This window comes from Guillardia theta, assembly GCF_000315625.1.
Source record: "Guillardia theta CCMP2712 unplaced genomic scaffold GUITHscaffold_58, whole genome shotgun sequence".
NCBI lineage: Eukaryota > Cryptophyceae > Pyrenomonadales > Geminigeraceae > Guillardia > Guillardia theta.
The window spans coordinates 501413-514351 of NW_005434616.1; the positions used below are offsets into that span (position 1 = coordinate 501413).

Consider the following 12939-nt stretch of genomic DNA (forward strand, 5'->3'; position numbering starts at 1 on the left):
CCCCCCTTACCCCTCCTCCCTCCTCCCCTCCCCCCTCCCCCTCCCCTCCTTCCCTCCCTCTCGCTCTCCCTCCCTCCCTCCCTCCTCCCTCCTCCCTCCTCCCTCCTCCCTCCTCCCTCCTCCCTCCTCCCTCCTCCCTCTCCCTCTCCCTCTCTCTCTCTCATCCCCCCCTCCTCCCCCTTCTGCCTCTTAAGGCATTATGACACCTGCCGAGCAACCCGTTCTGCTCGCAGTGCCTCTATCTTTGCAGCCTATGACCGTATCATGTTTGGAGGAGAGAATGGAGTAGAGACAGAGTCATCTTTGGATGATGAAGAATGTCCACGTTCCTTCTTCTTGTGTTTCTGTTCTTTGGGGTCAGGTTATCCATAAGACGCTAATGGTAGACCATGTGCTTATGTTTTCGAGTTTCACTGACAAAATGGCTGAAAGCATAAATCAGGGACATAATAATTTCCTCCGGCATTTAGGACCTGATTTCTTTCATAGGATCTTCTGATAACTTTTTCTTTTCATCTTTGCCGGCTGTGAAATGCAAGTCACTGCAGGTTTCTATCTGTATTAACGACAGACATTTGTCTTTTGATCCTTTTGAGGTGAAGGGAAGTGAACCAAAAGCATTTACTGCCTGGCAAGGGTCAGGTTCGTCGAACACATTTCATTATACCTGTCCATATCCCTCGTATGAAGCAGCTTCTTCCGACTATATCAACCTCAAAATAGACATTTTGCATACGAAAAATATGTTACCTGTCTAAGAGCATACCAAGGCTTCATGTTTTGATTCTCTCCTGTCACATTATCCTACAAATTCGTGAATCTCTGAAATTCAGCACGACGGTTTGTAACCTTGCCAAGACCCATCAACCCCCACTTGCTGTCAGCACTCTTGTCATCGGTAGAAATATTGCTTGGAAAATTCACCGCTCTTCTTTCTCCTTCTCTTGCTTCTTTTCTTGAACAGTCTCCTTGTTCTTTCCTGAGGCCTGCAATGAAATGAGAATGCCATGACTGTCTTGAAGGAAAGCAATCACAGTTGCAGTATCATTGAACACTGTGCCCTCAATCATATGTTCCAATCCTTCAAACAAATTGAATCCTTTCTTATTCTGAAAAACGGTTATCATCACAATTCATCAAATATGAGACTTGGTGCCTTGACGACAAGATTTGTTCCTGCACAAGCTACAAGAATCATATGTCATGGAAAAAATGAAATGTCATGCACAAACCATGATCTTCTATTGAAGTGTTTTGAGGCTCCTCCGAATCGTCTTGCTTCCGTTTCCTTAGAAGAGCAGTCCTGGATTCACTCTCTATCTGGGATATATATCCTCATATCAGAAACCAGACTTTGCAGGCCTTCGACAGAAAGAACAACCTCGTCTCGCTTCTTTCGCTTCTTCTCTTCGTCTTCTCTGTGTTTGTTCTCGTCTCGAAGCACCTTCTCGATGTTGTCTCTGTTCCACACATTCCACTTCTTGTGCTGAAGGATGTTGAGCTTTCCGAACGACATGTCGAAGCGCTCTTTGTTTATTATTACTTAAGTGGCAGAGACAAACAGGAGCAAACTAGCGGGAGGCTATGAATGGTTGGTCCGCCTCAGGCAGAGACACCAGCGCCGGTAATGCACAACCATGGGAACAAGGATCAGGACCAAGAGCAGTAGCGCGAGGCTCCTGCGAGGAGGATGGCAAGAGCCATGCCACCTCTTACCGCCTCCTGAGCGCATCCATCCCACTCCGCTGTCAGCGTGGCTCCACGGTGATCCGCAAGGTACCAGAGAAACAGCAATGCGTGAGCATGAAGTAGACAATCCGTGTCTGCAGTGAAGGGAAGAATGGCCTTCGGCGGGTGATAGGTGGCATGGCTCGCGCGATGATCCGAGATCTCCTGTTGGGCGGGTACGGAGAGCGCCAACGGAAGTTGCACTGCTATTGTAGGGATGAGTCATCGTGAAGTCCAGCACCAGCCGTTTACTCTCAAGAGGCTGTTGCTGTAGTATCTTGCCAAACTCTCCTCCTGTCACTCAGGTTATTTGCATGTTTGCATATTTGCTGAAATACATCAACTTTGCTTTGCTTCCTGGATGGCGAAACCGTTGTCGTCTGATTAAGCCTTAGATCACTTGAGGGTGGAGTCTCAAGCTTGTAAGCTGGCATGCGAGAATACCTTGTATTGCATCCAGACTGACTTGAACTTAGAATCAAGGTTGGATGTGATACTTGATGTGAAATTTGCTGTTCATTCGAAGCATCAATCTTGTTCTCAGGATGACGACAACCAGCAATATGATGTGCCGTCAATGAAGTTCACAGTAACAAAAGCGTATGGAATGTCCTCAACTGCGCGCATCTCAAAATGGAAGCACATGCTTTGTGTGCAGAACCATCCAACACCAGTATTGTATCTATGTTGTTTCTCCAGCCTATGAGAATGACTTGTTCTGCATCAAGGATGTGCTCGTGGATTTTCGAATTTCTAGCCAGGGGATGAGTGTACAGGGTAGGCCAGTTTCTCAATTTACCTAATTCACGTCCTGTAATCTTCGCGAGATGTTGTAAAAACTCATATGCTAACGGCTGCCCTGACTCTCCTTGCTTGAATTCCATCATCGCTTGCTAGAAATGTTGCAACCATGTGCCGCTGCATTTTACTCGACTTCGTAAAGGTGTATTTGTTGATTTTGATCTCTCTTCTTTCATGACCTTCGTCCTCGTTTGCCGTAGATATGAAAGCGGCTAAGTCCAGGGATGCTTACAACCATTCCATTGGGGGGTCCAATGACTTTCTCTCCTGTTTTTAGAACTTCTCGAAAGCTGCAATATTTCTTTCCACCTTGTAGATCATATTCCCTACTGTGCAGCGGATTTTTTCTTGCAAACTAGATTCCGCGCAGTTGAGGTCATACTGAAGAATTTGCTTTAGGATCCTGCTTGCGTCATAGCATCAGCGGAGGAGACCAGGGTTGCACAACACCGCATGGATATCACCCTGCTTGAACTGATCGACTGCAAGAGCGGCACGTTGAGTACTTTCCGAGCTCAGAGAGACTAGCCGTGGAGGATGAGATGCAGAACCAGCAGTCAAGGATGAATTTCATTTCGCACCTTGCTCGTCTAGATTTCCGCAGTAATAAGTTTTCACCGTGGGGGAAGCATAAATCTCAAGACTGGTTTACAATGTCTTGTCTCTTTGAGACAGCAGTTGATACTCGTCATGTCTCTCTGTGGTATGTCTTTGTAGGTGGCATCCATAGCAGCTTCTTTGTAGCTCCTGCTTCATTTCAATCTTGTTCACACAGCATGCAGCCATTCACAAGTATCAGACCGACTGAGTTGTTTATAGAGTGTGTTTTATTATTCTAATACCTGTCCGCTACAGTATGCACTTCAAGTACCAGACGACCCCTTCAGGCTTTGGCAGTGACAGTGGTAGCATAGGGGTACGAGGCGTATCCATACTGGGGAGCAATGGTAGTGGGGATAACGCCAGTCTGGTAGATGTTTCCAGGGAGGTAGTACGAGTTGTTCAGAATCGGCACCGAAATGGTCTTATTCAGGTAGGGCTGCGCAACAGTCTGAAGTGGGACGGTGGTCTCAGGGATGATGGCGCTCTGGATCGGTTGACCGACCGTGACGGAGCCAGGAAGAACGGTCTGGGTTGGCAATCCATAGGGGTAGCCATAGGAAGAGAGGGTTGGGTATCCGTAGGAGGAGAGGAGAGGATACCCGTAGGAAGAGAGGGTCGGGTATCCGTAGGAGGAGAGGGTCGGGTATCCGTAGGAGAGCATGCTGCTGCGATTCTGCAAGGCTGCGTAGGTTCCGATGTTATATTCCCTGTGTTGCCCCCACCCCACCCCCGAACTATCAGAATAGTCAGGGGCTCCAGGGGGTGGGTACCCGTTACTTCCAATGAGCATAGAACCGTTATTCTTCTTTTTTTTTGTGGAGCCCGAAAGTTACAGGGACCCGACCCCCTGAGCCTCCACTCTGTTTGCAATGTAAATGACCCCTACAATATCTCAGTCGGGGAATAAAACCTTGCCAAGTTGAGGCGTAACAGCCTCGGATTCAAGTTCCCCCGCTCCGAGTCACCGGGATCGGACCTACCTGGGATCCGGATAAGTTCTTGGAAACTGTGAGAAGTTCAGGGTAATGTGTCATCAGGTCATCGACGAGCCAGGCTTTAGGGAAAGGTCAGAGGACATCTTACACCTCCAAGTGTACCAGGAACCAGTCCAAATCATGATGAGTAATCACAATGACCTGGTACAAATCGGTCACACCCGGGTACTGGCGATACTTGTTTATAATTTGGTTGTATATAACTTGACCGAAAAAATGGTGTAAGGCTGCTCAAGACAGAACTTCGGAATTCGTGGATGTACCGTTCACATCTGGGCAGATGTGTACATACACGAATTAGGGTTTAGGGTTTAGGAGCCGGCCCTTAGTACAGTGTAGAGCAGCCGGCCCTTAGTAAGAGCAGCCGGCCCTTAGTAAGAGCAGCCGGCCCTTAGTAAGAGCAGCCGGCCCTTAGTAAGAGCAGCCGGCCCTTAGTAAGAGCAGCCGGCCCTTAGTAAGAGCAGCCGGCCCTTAGCAAGAGCAGAGCCGGCCCTTAGTAAGAGCAGCCGGCCCTTAGTAAGAGCAGCCGGCCCTTAGTAAGAGCCGCAGCCGGCCCTTAGCAAGAGCAGAGCCGGCCCTTAGCAAGAGCAGCCGGCCCTTAGCAAGAGCAGCCGGCCCTTAGCAAGAGCAGCCGGCCCTTAGTAAGAGCAGCCGGCCCTTAGTAAGAGCAGCCGGCCCTTAGTAAGAGCATGCTGCCCTACGGCGCGTAGGGAGAGTGCAAGGGGACCGGTGGAAGCTGCGAGCAAGAGGTTCGTATAGTTCAAACAGCTTTCTAAGCATGGTACTACAGTATGATGAGAGCGTTCGTGTTAGGGATTGACAATCCTGATGATGCTCTTTGACTCTGTGAACTCGAACCACCTTGTTAACTGGTTTAACAAAGCAAACAAGAACCTCAACACAACCGCGCTCTCTGAACGTGTGGAAAGTTAGGATAGCTTTTATTGTCCAACCGATAGGATAAAGTAAGCTAGTTAACTGAAGTATACGTAACCGCTTAGGTAACTCCTATCATTACGCTCCCAAGCGCATTATCATCTGAGAAACATCTCGATGAACTTCGCTGCGTCAGGAATTAGTATTAGTCAAATTAAACTCACGAATCAATTGACGAAGAAACGGCGTCGTCAATTCACGAAACGACAACCAAGAATCAGACGTAGGATTATCATAACCCTTCCATCTGATCAAGGGTTTAGGGTTTAGGGTTTAGGGTTTAGGGTTTAGGGACAGGCCGCTGGAGTAACAGACAGGCCGCTGGAGTAACAGACAGGCCGCTGGAGTAACAGACAGGCCGCTGGAGTAACAGACAGGCCGCTGGAGTAACAGACAGGCCGCTGGAGTAACAGAGGAGGGGCTGGAGTAACAGACATGCTCTCCTCCCCTGCAGTTTGAGGGGATCCCTGCGAGCTAGGGTGCTGAACAGGATATTTTTCTGTGCAGAAACGGTTGTTTGATCATGTGGTATCTATCCAAAGAGGAAAGGAAACAGATTGCTCGTGTCCGAGTTTCCCAGTTCCTAAACAAGGACACGACACCTTCAGCACCTTCGCTAGGAGAGCTGATCCGAAGATTGGAACACTTCGTCAGGCAGTACCCTCAGAGCAGGACAGGCAGAGCCTTGCAGTCCAAGGAAGTCTCGATGAACGCCTTAGCCGAAGCCATTCGACAGACCTGCAAACATGCTGAAGTCAGGAGCCAGGAGGATGCCATCAAAGAATGGGGGGAAGAAGGACAGTCGTGGTATGTCTCTGCATGGAACGCAGACAAACAGGAGGTACTAGACAAGAGTGCCTGCATCGATGCTTCAGGAGCGTCCCCCGAGAGTGGTAAACTGATTACCATGGCTATCCTCGGAGTTCCTACCCAGTACATAAAACAAGTTGAGGTACTGTGTGAGAAGTTGAAGGATCAAGGACTCTTGGTGCACGAGGAGCAGGGCAAGAAATGCATCTCGTGGAGAGCCCCGATCAAGAAAGATTTGATTCCGACAGTGGATGAAATCCCAGTCGTGGCAACACTCCAATTGAACGACGCAGCAGAACTGCTGTGGAAAGGACAGACGAACTTCAGGATCGACGGAAAGATGATCCGCGCGGTGAACGCGCATTCGAAGCATCCTTGTTCCTTCAAGATAAGGCCACAGAAGGATAAGCACTCTGGCAAGGCGGGGGCCCTAGCTGAGTTCTCTCACCTCCTCAAGATGAATGGCATGAACTCAGCTGGGATTACGGAGATCTATCGTCAACACCTGCTGCAACAAGGAATAGCTGTGTTGGAGGTGCAGCCGGAAGCGGGCATGCAGCTAGAGGTCAAGACGAAGAGGAGACCTCAAGGTCAGCCCAACAAACGCACTTTCGCAGCAGCCGGAGTGGACGAGATACGACAAGGAAGAGAGATCGATTGGATTGCGAGATGCTCTTCGACGGACGTCCTGAGCACCACGCTACGGATGTTTGAGGGCGACGACAGGAATGGAGGAAGCATACACCTCGGACTGAGGTCGGAAGATGAAAAAATCCTCAAATGGTTCACTACTCAGGTTAGTGCAATCACCAGGGTAACGAGACAGCATCCAATTAGGTTGGACTTCTTGCCCGACGCGCTAGGAGCAGTACCACGAAGAGTGACCTATGAGGTACTGGTCAAGAGTAAAGCACAGAAGGGAAGGTTCACCAGAGAGGAAGCTGAACAGATCTGCGACGGGGAGGATCTCTCTATGGGCATGACAATTCGAGGACTGAGACGGATCGTGGCGAGCTGGAAGGAGTCAGCGGCTGAGCACATCGTCAAGATCTCCTCGAAAGAAGATGTCGAGACCAACAGCTGGAACGGTGAACATCTAGTGCTCAGCTTCTCAGAAAAAGAAACGGCGATTGACATCCTCAGGTCCTTTGCGCCATGGGACAGGGCAGGGAAACTTCTTCTCCTAGAGCCAGGCAGTGCCAACATCTGGGAAGCGATCGCTACAGAACCCCCTACAGAGCCTCTTTGGGCTCAGGTAGATCTCGAACGGATCGAGAATGAGATCAACATCCCAGAACCAGAGGCAAACGTGGTCCTCGAAGACATCTACAAAGTTCTAGAGGACACTGTCAACCAGGGACAGAGTGCAGAAAACCAAGCTTGCAAACTCAGGCTCGATGGAGCCATCGTCGGCCTGTACGACAGCTTGTCATCTCCTGGAAATGCATGTTTTCCGACGCTGAAGGAATGGGCGGAATCATCCTCGGCAACCCAGGACGACGACATGCAAGTTTTGAAGAGTAAGATTGCAAGAGTAAGCGAGCAGCATGCGTGGGAGACGGTAGCATCAAGAAGACGCCAGGGAGCCTTTGCAAAAGCAACAGGGAGAGGAGGGGAGAAACAACAAAAAGAATTTCGAACTGACCTGTTGTTTCTTGCCCTGAATAAATTAGTTCTCACAGCTACGCTAACCTACCAAGGCAGCGTTGGCTCGGGAGACGAAATTGAGTTTCTCTTGAGCAAGGCAGAGGAGGAGATGGGACTGGAGATGGAAGAGGAGAGTGGCAACCAAGAGGGAGAGGTTGCCTCTCAACTCTAAAACCGAATCATGACAGGAGGAGGAAGGGAGGAGGAAGGGGGGAGTGCCGGGAGTAGGCAAGGGGGGGAGATGGAAACGGTTTCAAAGGAAACGCAACATGTCGATAGAACACTGTATTTTTTTGATTGGATCGAGGAGATCCCATGGTCAGACAAACGAGGCGACAAGGAATTTGGCATCACTGCCCTGAACAATCGAGGAGTAAGCGGATTTTTATGCGAGAACATGATCGAAGTTACTCTCAATGAGATGAGCAAGGCTCTTCAAGGAGGACGAGCAATACACATGGTACGCAAAGGGAGAGCCCACGAGGACCAGCAAACGCGGAACATCATCTTCTTGCCAAGGGTAATATCCAGTCTGCGAGACGAGGCGTCCCGCTTGAGAGTCGGGAACAGATTTCACCTCAGCAGCTTGAGAGATGAGCAACACACCTTCCTGTTTCCAACTATCATCCACAGCAACCACTGGATTCTAATTGCATTAAGATATGATCGGCGATGCGCGTACATATTGGACCCTCTCTGCGAGGACAGAACGAGCACAACGAGGGACCCACGAGGGATCGAGGGAGCGAGGAATCTTGCAACAACGGGGGAGCACGGAGCAAGAGAAATGGCTGAGCTGACAATCGGAGTGATCGAACACATCTTTGACGATCAGACCAACGCCCCATGGCAGGTAAAGTGGTGCTCAGCCTTCCAACAGGAAGATAACTTCAACTGCGGAGTGTTCGCTATCCTTCACACCCTACTGCTCTGCGAGACAAATCAAGACTGGCTAGCAACGATGGAAACGAGGACAAGACTAAGACCTCCGCAAGAATGGCTGATGCAAACCAGAACACAACTGATCGAAGCTCTCACCCATCTGGAGAAGATGGAGGAAACGGCCCAGGTAATTCTGCGATCTCTGCCGAAGGAGGCGAGGGTGCAAGAGAACTCGACATCGACGACAAAGCCGGAGGAGGAGGTACAGCCGAACGCAATCCAGCGGCTGATGACCTCGACGACAAAGCTTGAGGAGGAGGTACAGCCGATCGCAATCCAGCGGCAGGCGACCTCCACGAAGCCCCAACCAAGACATCTGGGTGAGGAAATGGAGGAGAATGCACAATCAGGAGAGAAAACCTCGCAATCCAGCGGCAGGCGACCTCCACGAAGCCCCAACCAAGACATCTGGGTGAGGAAATGGAGGAGAATGCACAATCAGGAGAGAAAACCTCCCAGAGAGGGAAGGAGCGGAGGGGGGAAAGGCAGGAGGAGCAAAGGGGCAATGATTGGGCGCAGATGCATCGAAAAAGTTCAGACCCAGGTTTCCTCATCTCACAAAATGTGAATGGTTGCAATCACTTTGTTCTCAAGCACATCCTCGCATACTTAATCCAGTCCTTCCAACCTGGGGTTGTGCTACTACAAGAGGTAAGGGTCTCGGCCCGCGACGAGAACAAATTAAGGAAGATGATCAAGGAGAACTGGGCCTGCTACAGAATCTTCCTGGGGCCTGCAAAGATCAATGCGAAGAAGGGGAAAGGAGACCTGAGGTTGGTAACGCTGGTACATGCGGCCCTGTCGCCGTCACCCTCCCCTGCCGCTCACCAGGCGTGCAACAAAGAAAAGAAATATCGAAACCGAGTGTTTTCGATCAAAGTCGGAACAGGGAAAAATTCTTTCTTAGTCACAAACCTCCATCAGGTACCTGCGGAAAATGCGATTCGAGAGCAAGGGGAACTGTGGGCAGAGCTGCTACACCTCGCTCTGGGAACGAGAGAGACACACATCATAGCCGGAGACTTTAATGCAGCAAGAACCAACACAACAACACCAATGCGGAGAGGATATTCCCCCTCATCTATCACCGCAAAAGCAGATGAGAGATTCGAGAAATTCCTGGCAGACCTTTCCGCACACCGTACACTCTCATATGAACAGATCAGCGAGACTGGGACAACATTTACCTTCTCAACATGGTACAAACAAGAACTGATAGAAGCCAAACTCGACGCAGTTCTCGCTATTCACCCCCCAAGTGACGAGGACAACTTTCCAAACATCTCCCTTCAATCGTGGACGGTCGACGGCTGTGTGATAGGGGGAGCAGTTGATCACAGAGCCCTGGTGGTGCAAGTACACACCAAGTTCACGTCCGAGGAGACGCAGCTAATCCCACGAGTAGAAGTGCATCAGATGAATTCACGACAGAAGAAGGGGGAAACCCCTAAAAGCAGATGGGTGCTGGATCGCGAGTCGTGGGAGGAGAAGAAGATCGAATGGGCGCAACAACTAGATGCAAACATACGAGACATGCGAGCTAAGGCGCAAGAATGTAACATTTGTGAGATGCTCGCCAACTCTCTACCACTAAAGGAGGTAAAAATCAGAAAGGGAGGGAGGCGACACGCGAACAAAGAACAAATGGATTTGAAGAGATCGATCCGCAACTTGCGGACTAAACTTAGGGAAGCATCACAGCAAAGCCCAGCGACTGGTGTACCTACGGAAGCTACATTACAAAGAGAATTGCGAACTAAGATCGAGAGGTTCAGAACGATATGTGAAGAACAAAACAACGAAGTTTTCCAAGAGATCTGCCAACAGCAGCAAACACGGCTAGGCACGGTAGGCAGCCGTGAATCCCAGAATGCAATGGGACGCAAGAATGATTTCATTCCCAAAGAACCGATGATAAGTCAAGACATCAAGAAAAAACACCCCAACTCCCTTCGTTGCCACAAAGGCTTGGCTCTTCGACTGCTCGGCAAGATAGTCGACAATGCCGACGAGCTCATCAACCAAATCGAAGCAACCCTATCTAGCGAAGACACGAGGGGCGTTAGAGCATTTTGGAGTGCAAACCAGCAACTGATGATTGGGATCGAGCGAGAGGGGACAGATGACTGGATCTTTCTATCACTGCTACCTGCAAACACAATCACGAAAGCAATTGTAGCACTAGAAGAATCGGATAAAACAACATGGGAGATAGCAGGATACCGTGATCTCACGGATCATCTCCCAATGCAGAAGGTTAGAGAGCTAGAGGACGCGGACCATACACGATTCTTCTTCAGCGTCAACGCATGCACGAAACAAGGGACCTGCTCAAAATGCTCAAACATCGGATGTATGCTCCCCTTGGCTGACTCAAGCGACGAGACCATCGGAGGGGGAGGGATTACCCCGTACTGCACAAAATGTAAGTCGTTCACAACCGTGGCCCCAAGACGGATCACACCGCCTGAGGGGGTGCAGCTTTCAAGGAGACAACAACAGGAAATCACCAGACCCCTGGCACCGGGAGAGATTGATGTCTGGCTCGCCTCGGCGCCGAGACGAAAGGCTGCAGGACTTGACCTCATTTCGAACGAAGTGCTGCGGGCGCTGCCACCAGCATGCCGAGAGGAAGTTGGCAAGTTAGTCAATGCAGCCCTAGAAGGCAAAGCTGAGGTTCTCAACAAGACAGCGAGAGTACGCCTCCTGCCAAAAAATCAATTCTGTCACATTCTCGAAAACATGCGGCCAATATGCGTCATGTCAACGCTTACTCGACTAGTTCAGGCAATCCTGGCGCATCGTCTGAGTAAGACAGTAGAAGCAAATAACGTCCTCACAAACTTCCAGGAGGGGTTCCGTCCAGGCAGAAGCACAAGTCGGCAGGCTCATCGACTGATCTCGATCGTAGAAGAAGCAGAAGAGGCCAAAACGTCCCTCATTCTCTTGTACCTGGACTTTGCGAACTTCTTTAACAATGTGGCGATCGAGGTGGTCGAGCAGGCAATGAACAGCCTAGGCTTCCATCCTGAAGACATTAGAACTGTGATAGCCTGCAACAGTGGAGTCGAACTGCAAATACAAACAAACGAGTTCAACACAGGGAAAATACCTCTAATAATCGGGCTGCCACAAGGTGGAGCAAGTAGCCCACAACTGGCCAACTTGGTGCTATGCATCCTCTCTAGGCAATTGGACAAGTGCAGCACAGGAACAACAAACAACCTGTCCTTCGCCGATGACATGGTACTCATCGCACACACGATGAAAGAAATGCGAGAGTTGGTAGCAGTGGTGGATTCCTTCTGCAAATGGTCAGGACTGCAAATCAACAATAAGAAATCAGAGATAACCAGCTTCGACTATGCTCGCAAGGGAGAGGTTCCTGGTGCGAACAAAATAACGGTCATGGGGGAACCTGTCGAAGCCCTACCGGCTACTAAACCGTTCAAATATCTCGGCTATCGCATCTCTCTGTGGAAGGAAGAAAGACGAAGAATAAAGGGCTGCCCTTTCACTTGGGGAGAACGAGCATACGTCTTTGAAAAAACCAAAGAACTGATCAACAATATCAGCTCGTCGAGTTATACTCCTGCGCAAAAATTTTACCTGGTGAAAGTTGGAATTCTCAACGTCTTTCGCTACTCCGCAGTCATGACTGGATGGACTTGGCGAGACCTACAAGAATTAGATCAACTGTGGATACGAGCTTTTAAAAAAGCGTTAGGCCTAAGCAAAAGTACAGGGAATGGTATATTCTACCTGCCAACAGAGAATGGAGGGCTGCAGGTCCCTCATCCTGCCCCAATCCTAGGGAGAGCAGCGTTACGATACATCGAACGAGAAGTGAATAGTAAGCATGGTGGAGACATCCAAGATAGACTGATATCTAAACTCAGAAACTGGTTTGCGGAATGGGGATGCCAAACAATCCTCGAGCTCCAAAGAGAAATGAATTTTCGAACTATGGAGCGTGATGTGGTGCGGGGACCCGAAGCTTTAGCAGTCTGGCTGGCGGAAAAACTAAACACGAGGATCAGCTGGGCCCACATAGAAGCAGGTCACCTACCTGGAAGCATCTCCCTCCTTCATAGGATGGAGGATATGGTGGCAAACTTGAACGACTGTAACAGACCACAGGGCTGGACGAACTTCCAAGCCTTATGGAGGCAACTCCCGAAACTCCAATTCTCCTTGCTACGCAATGTACGACCTATCGCGGACGAAGAACTGCATTTGCCAAGGAAGCTCTGGCCTTTCCCAAGGCAACGCGAGGAGGCAGAGGGGATCGTAATGCAATTGCTACAAGAAAATGTCATCTGGGTAAGCAGCGTCAACAGAGCATCAGGAACAAAGAGGAAAAGACGAGAGGTTGTCACACAGGATAGTGCTACAACCCGAAAACGAAAGTCACACCCGCAATCAGAGGAGGACCGGGAGGAAACATCCAAAAAGCATCGGGAAGCAGCAGAAGAGA

The 12939-nt window shown here is 49.9% G+C and overlaps 4 protein-coding genes across 4 annotated transcripts; 2 read left to right on the top strand and 2 right to left on the bottom strand.

Moving 5' to 3' along the window:
• Positions 1-621: 621 nt before the first annotated feature.
• On the bottom strand, positions 622-1516 carry GUITHDRAFT_112400 (hypothetical protein; the record flags this gene model as incomplete). The annotated part of the gene is made up of 7 exons (XM_005828616.1): positions 622-624; positions 668-703; positions 751-804; positions 850-877; positions 925-986; positions 1035-1109; positions 1382-1516. 7 exons carry the CDS (start codon positions 1514-1516, stop codon positions 622-624), a joined length of 393 nt encoding a protein of 130 aa, XP_005828673.1.
• Positions 1517-3412: 1896 nt separating this feature from the next.
• Positions 3413-3793, bottom strand: GUITHDRAFT_141928 (hypothetical protein; the record flags this gene model as incomplete). Its single annotated transcript, XM_005828617.1, has 1 exon — positions 3413-3793. The coding sequence occupies one exon, from the start codon at positions 3791-3793 to the stop codon at positions 3413-3415; it is 381 nt and encodes a 126-aa protein (XP_005828674.1).
• Positions 3794-10339: 6546 nt separating this feature from the next.
• GUITHDRAFT_153797 (hypothetical protein) lies at positions 10340-11211 on the top strand. Its single transcript, XM_005828618.1, has 3 exons — positions 10340-10611; positions 10686-10876; positions 10927-11211. The coding sequence occupies exons 1-2, from the start codon at positions 10374-10376 to the stop codon at positions 10688-10690; spliced, it is 243 nt and encodes an 80-aa protein (XP_005828675.1). The 5' UTR covers positions 10340-10373; the 3' UTR covers positions 10691-10876; positions 10927-11211.
• Positions 11212-11339: 128 nt separating this feature from the next.
• On the top strand, positions 11340-12766 carry GUITHDRAFT_153799 (hypothetical protein; the record flags this gene model as incomplete). The annotated part of the gene is made up of 7 exons (XM_005828619.1): positions 11340-11515; positions 11575-11633; positions 11688-11764; positions 11816-12020; positions 12072-12140; positions 12225-12485; positions 12532-12766. Coding segments are annotated over 6 exons (717 nt in total), but the record flags the coding sequence as incomplete, so codon positions are not given.
• Between the last annotated feature and the right edge of the window lie 173 nt (positions 12767-12939).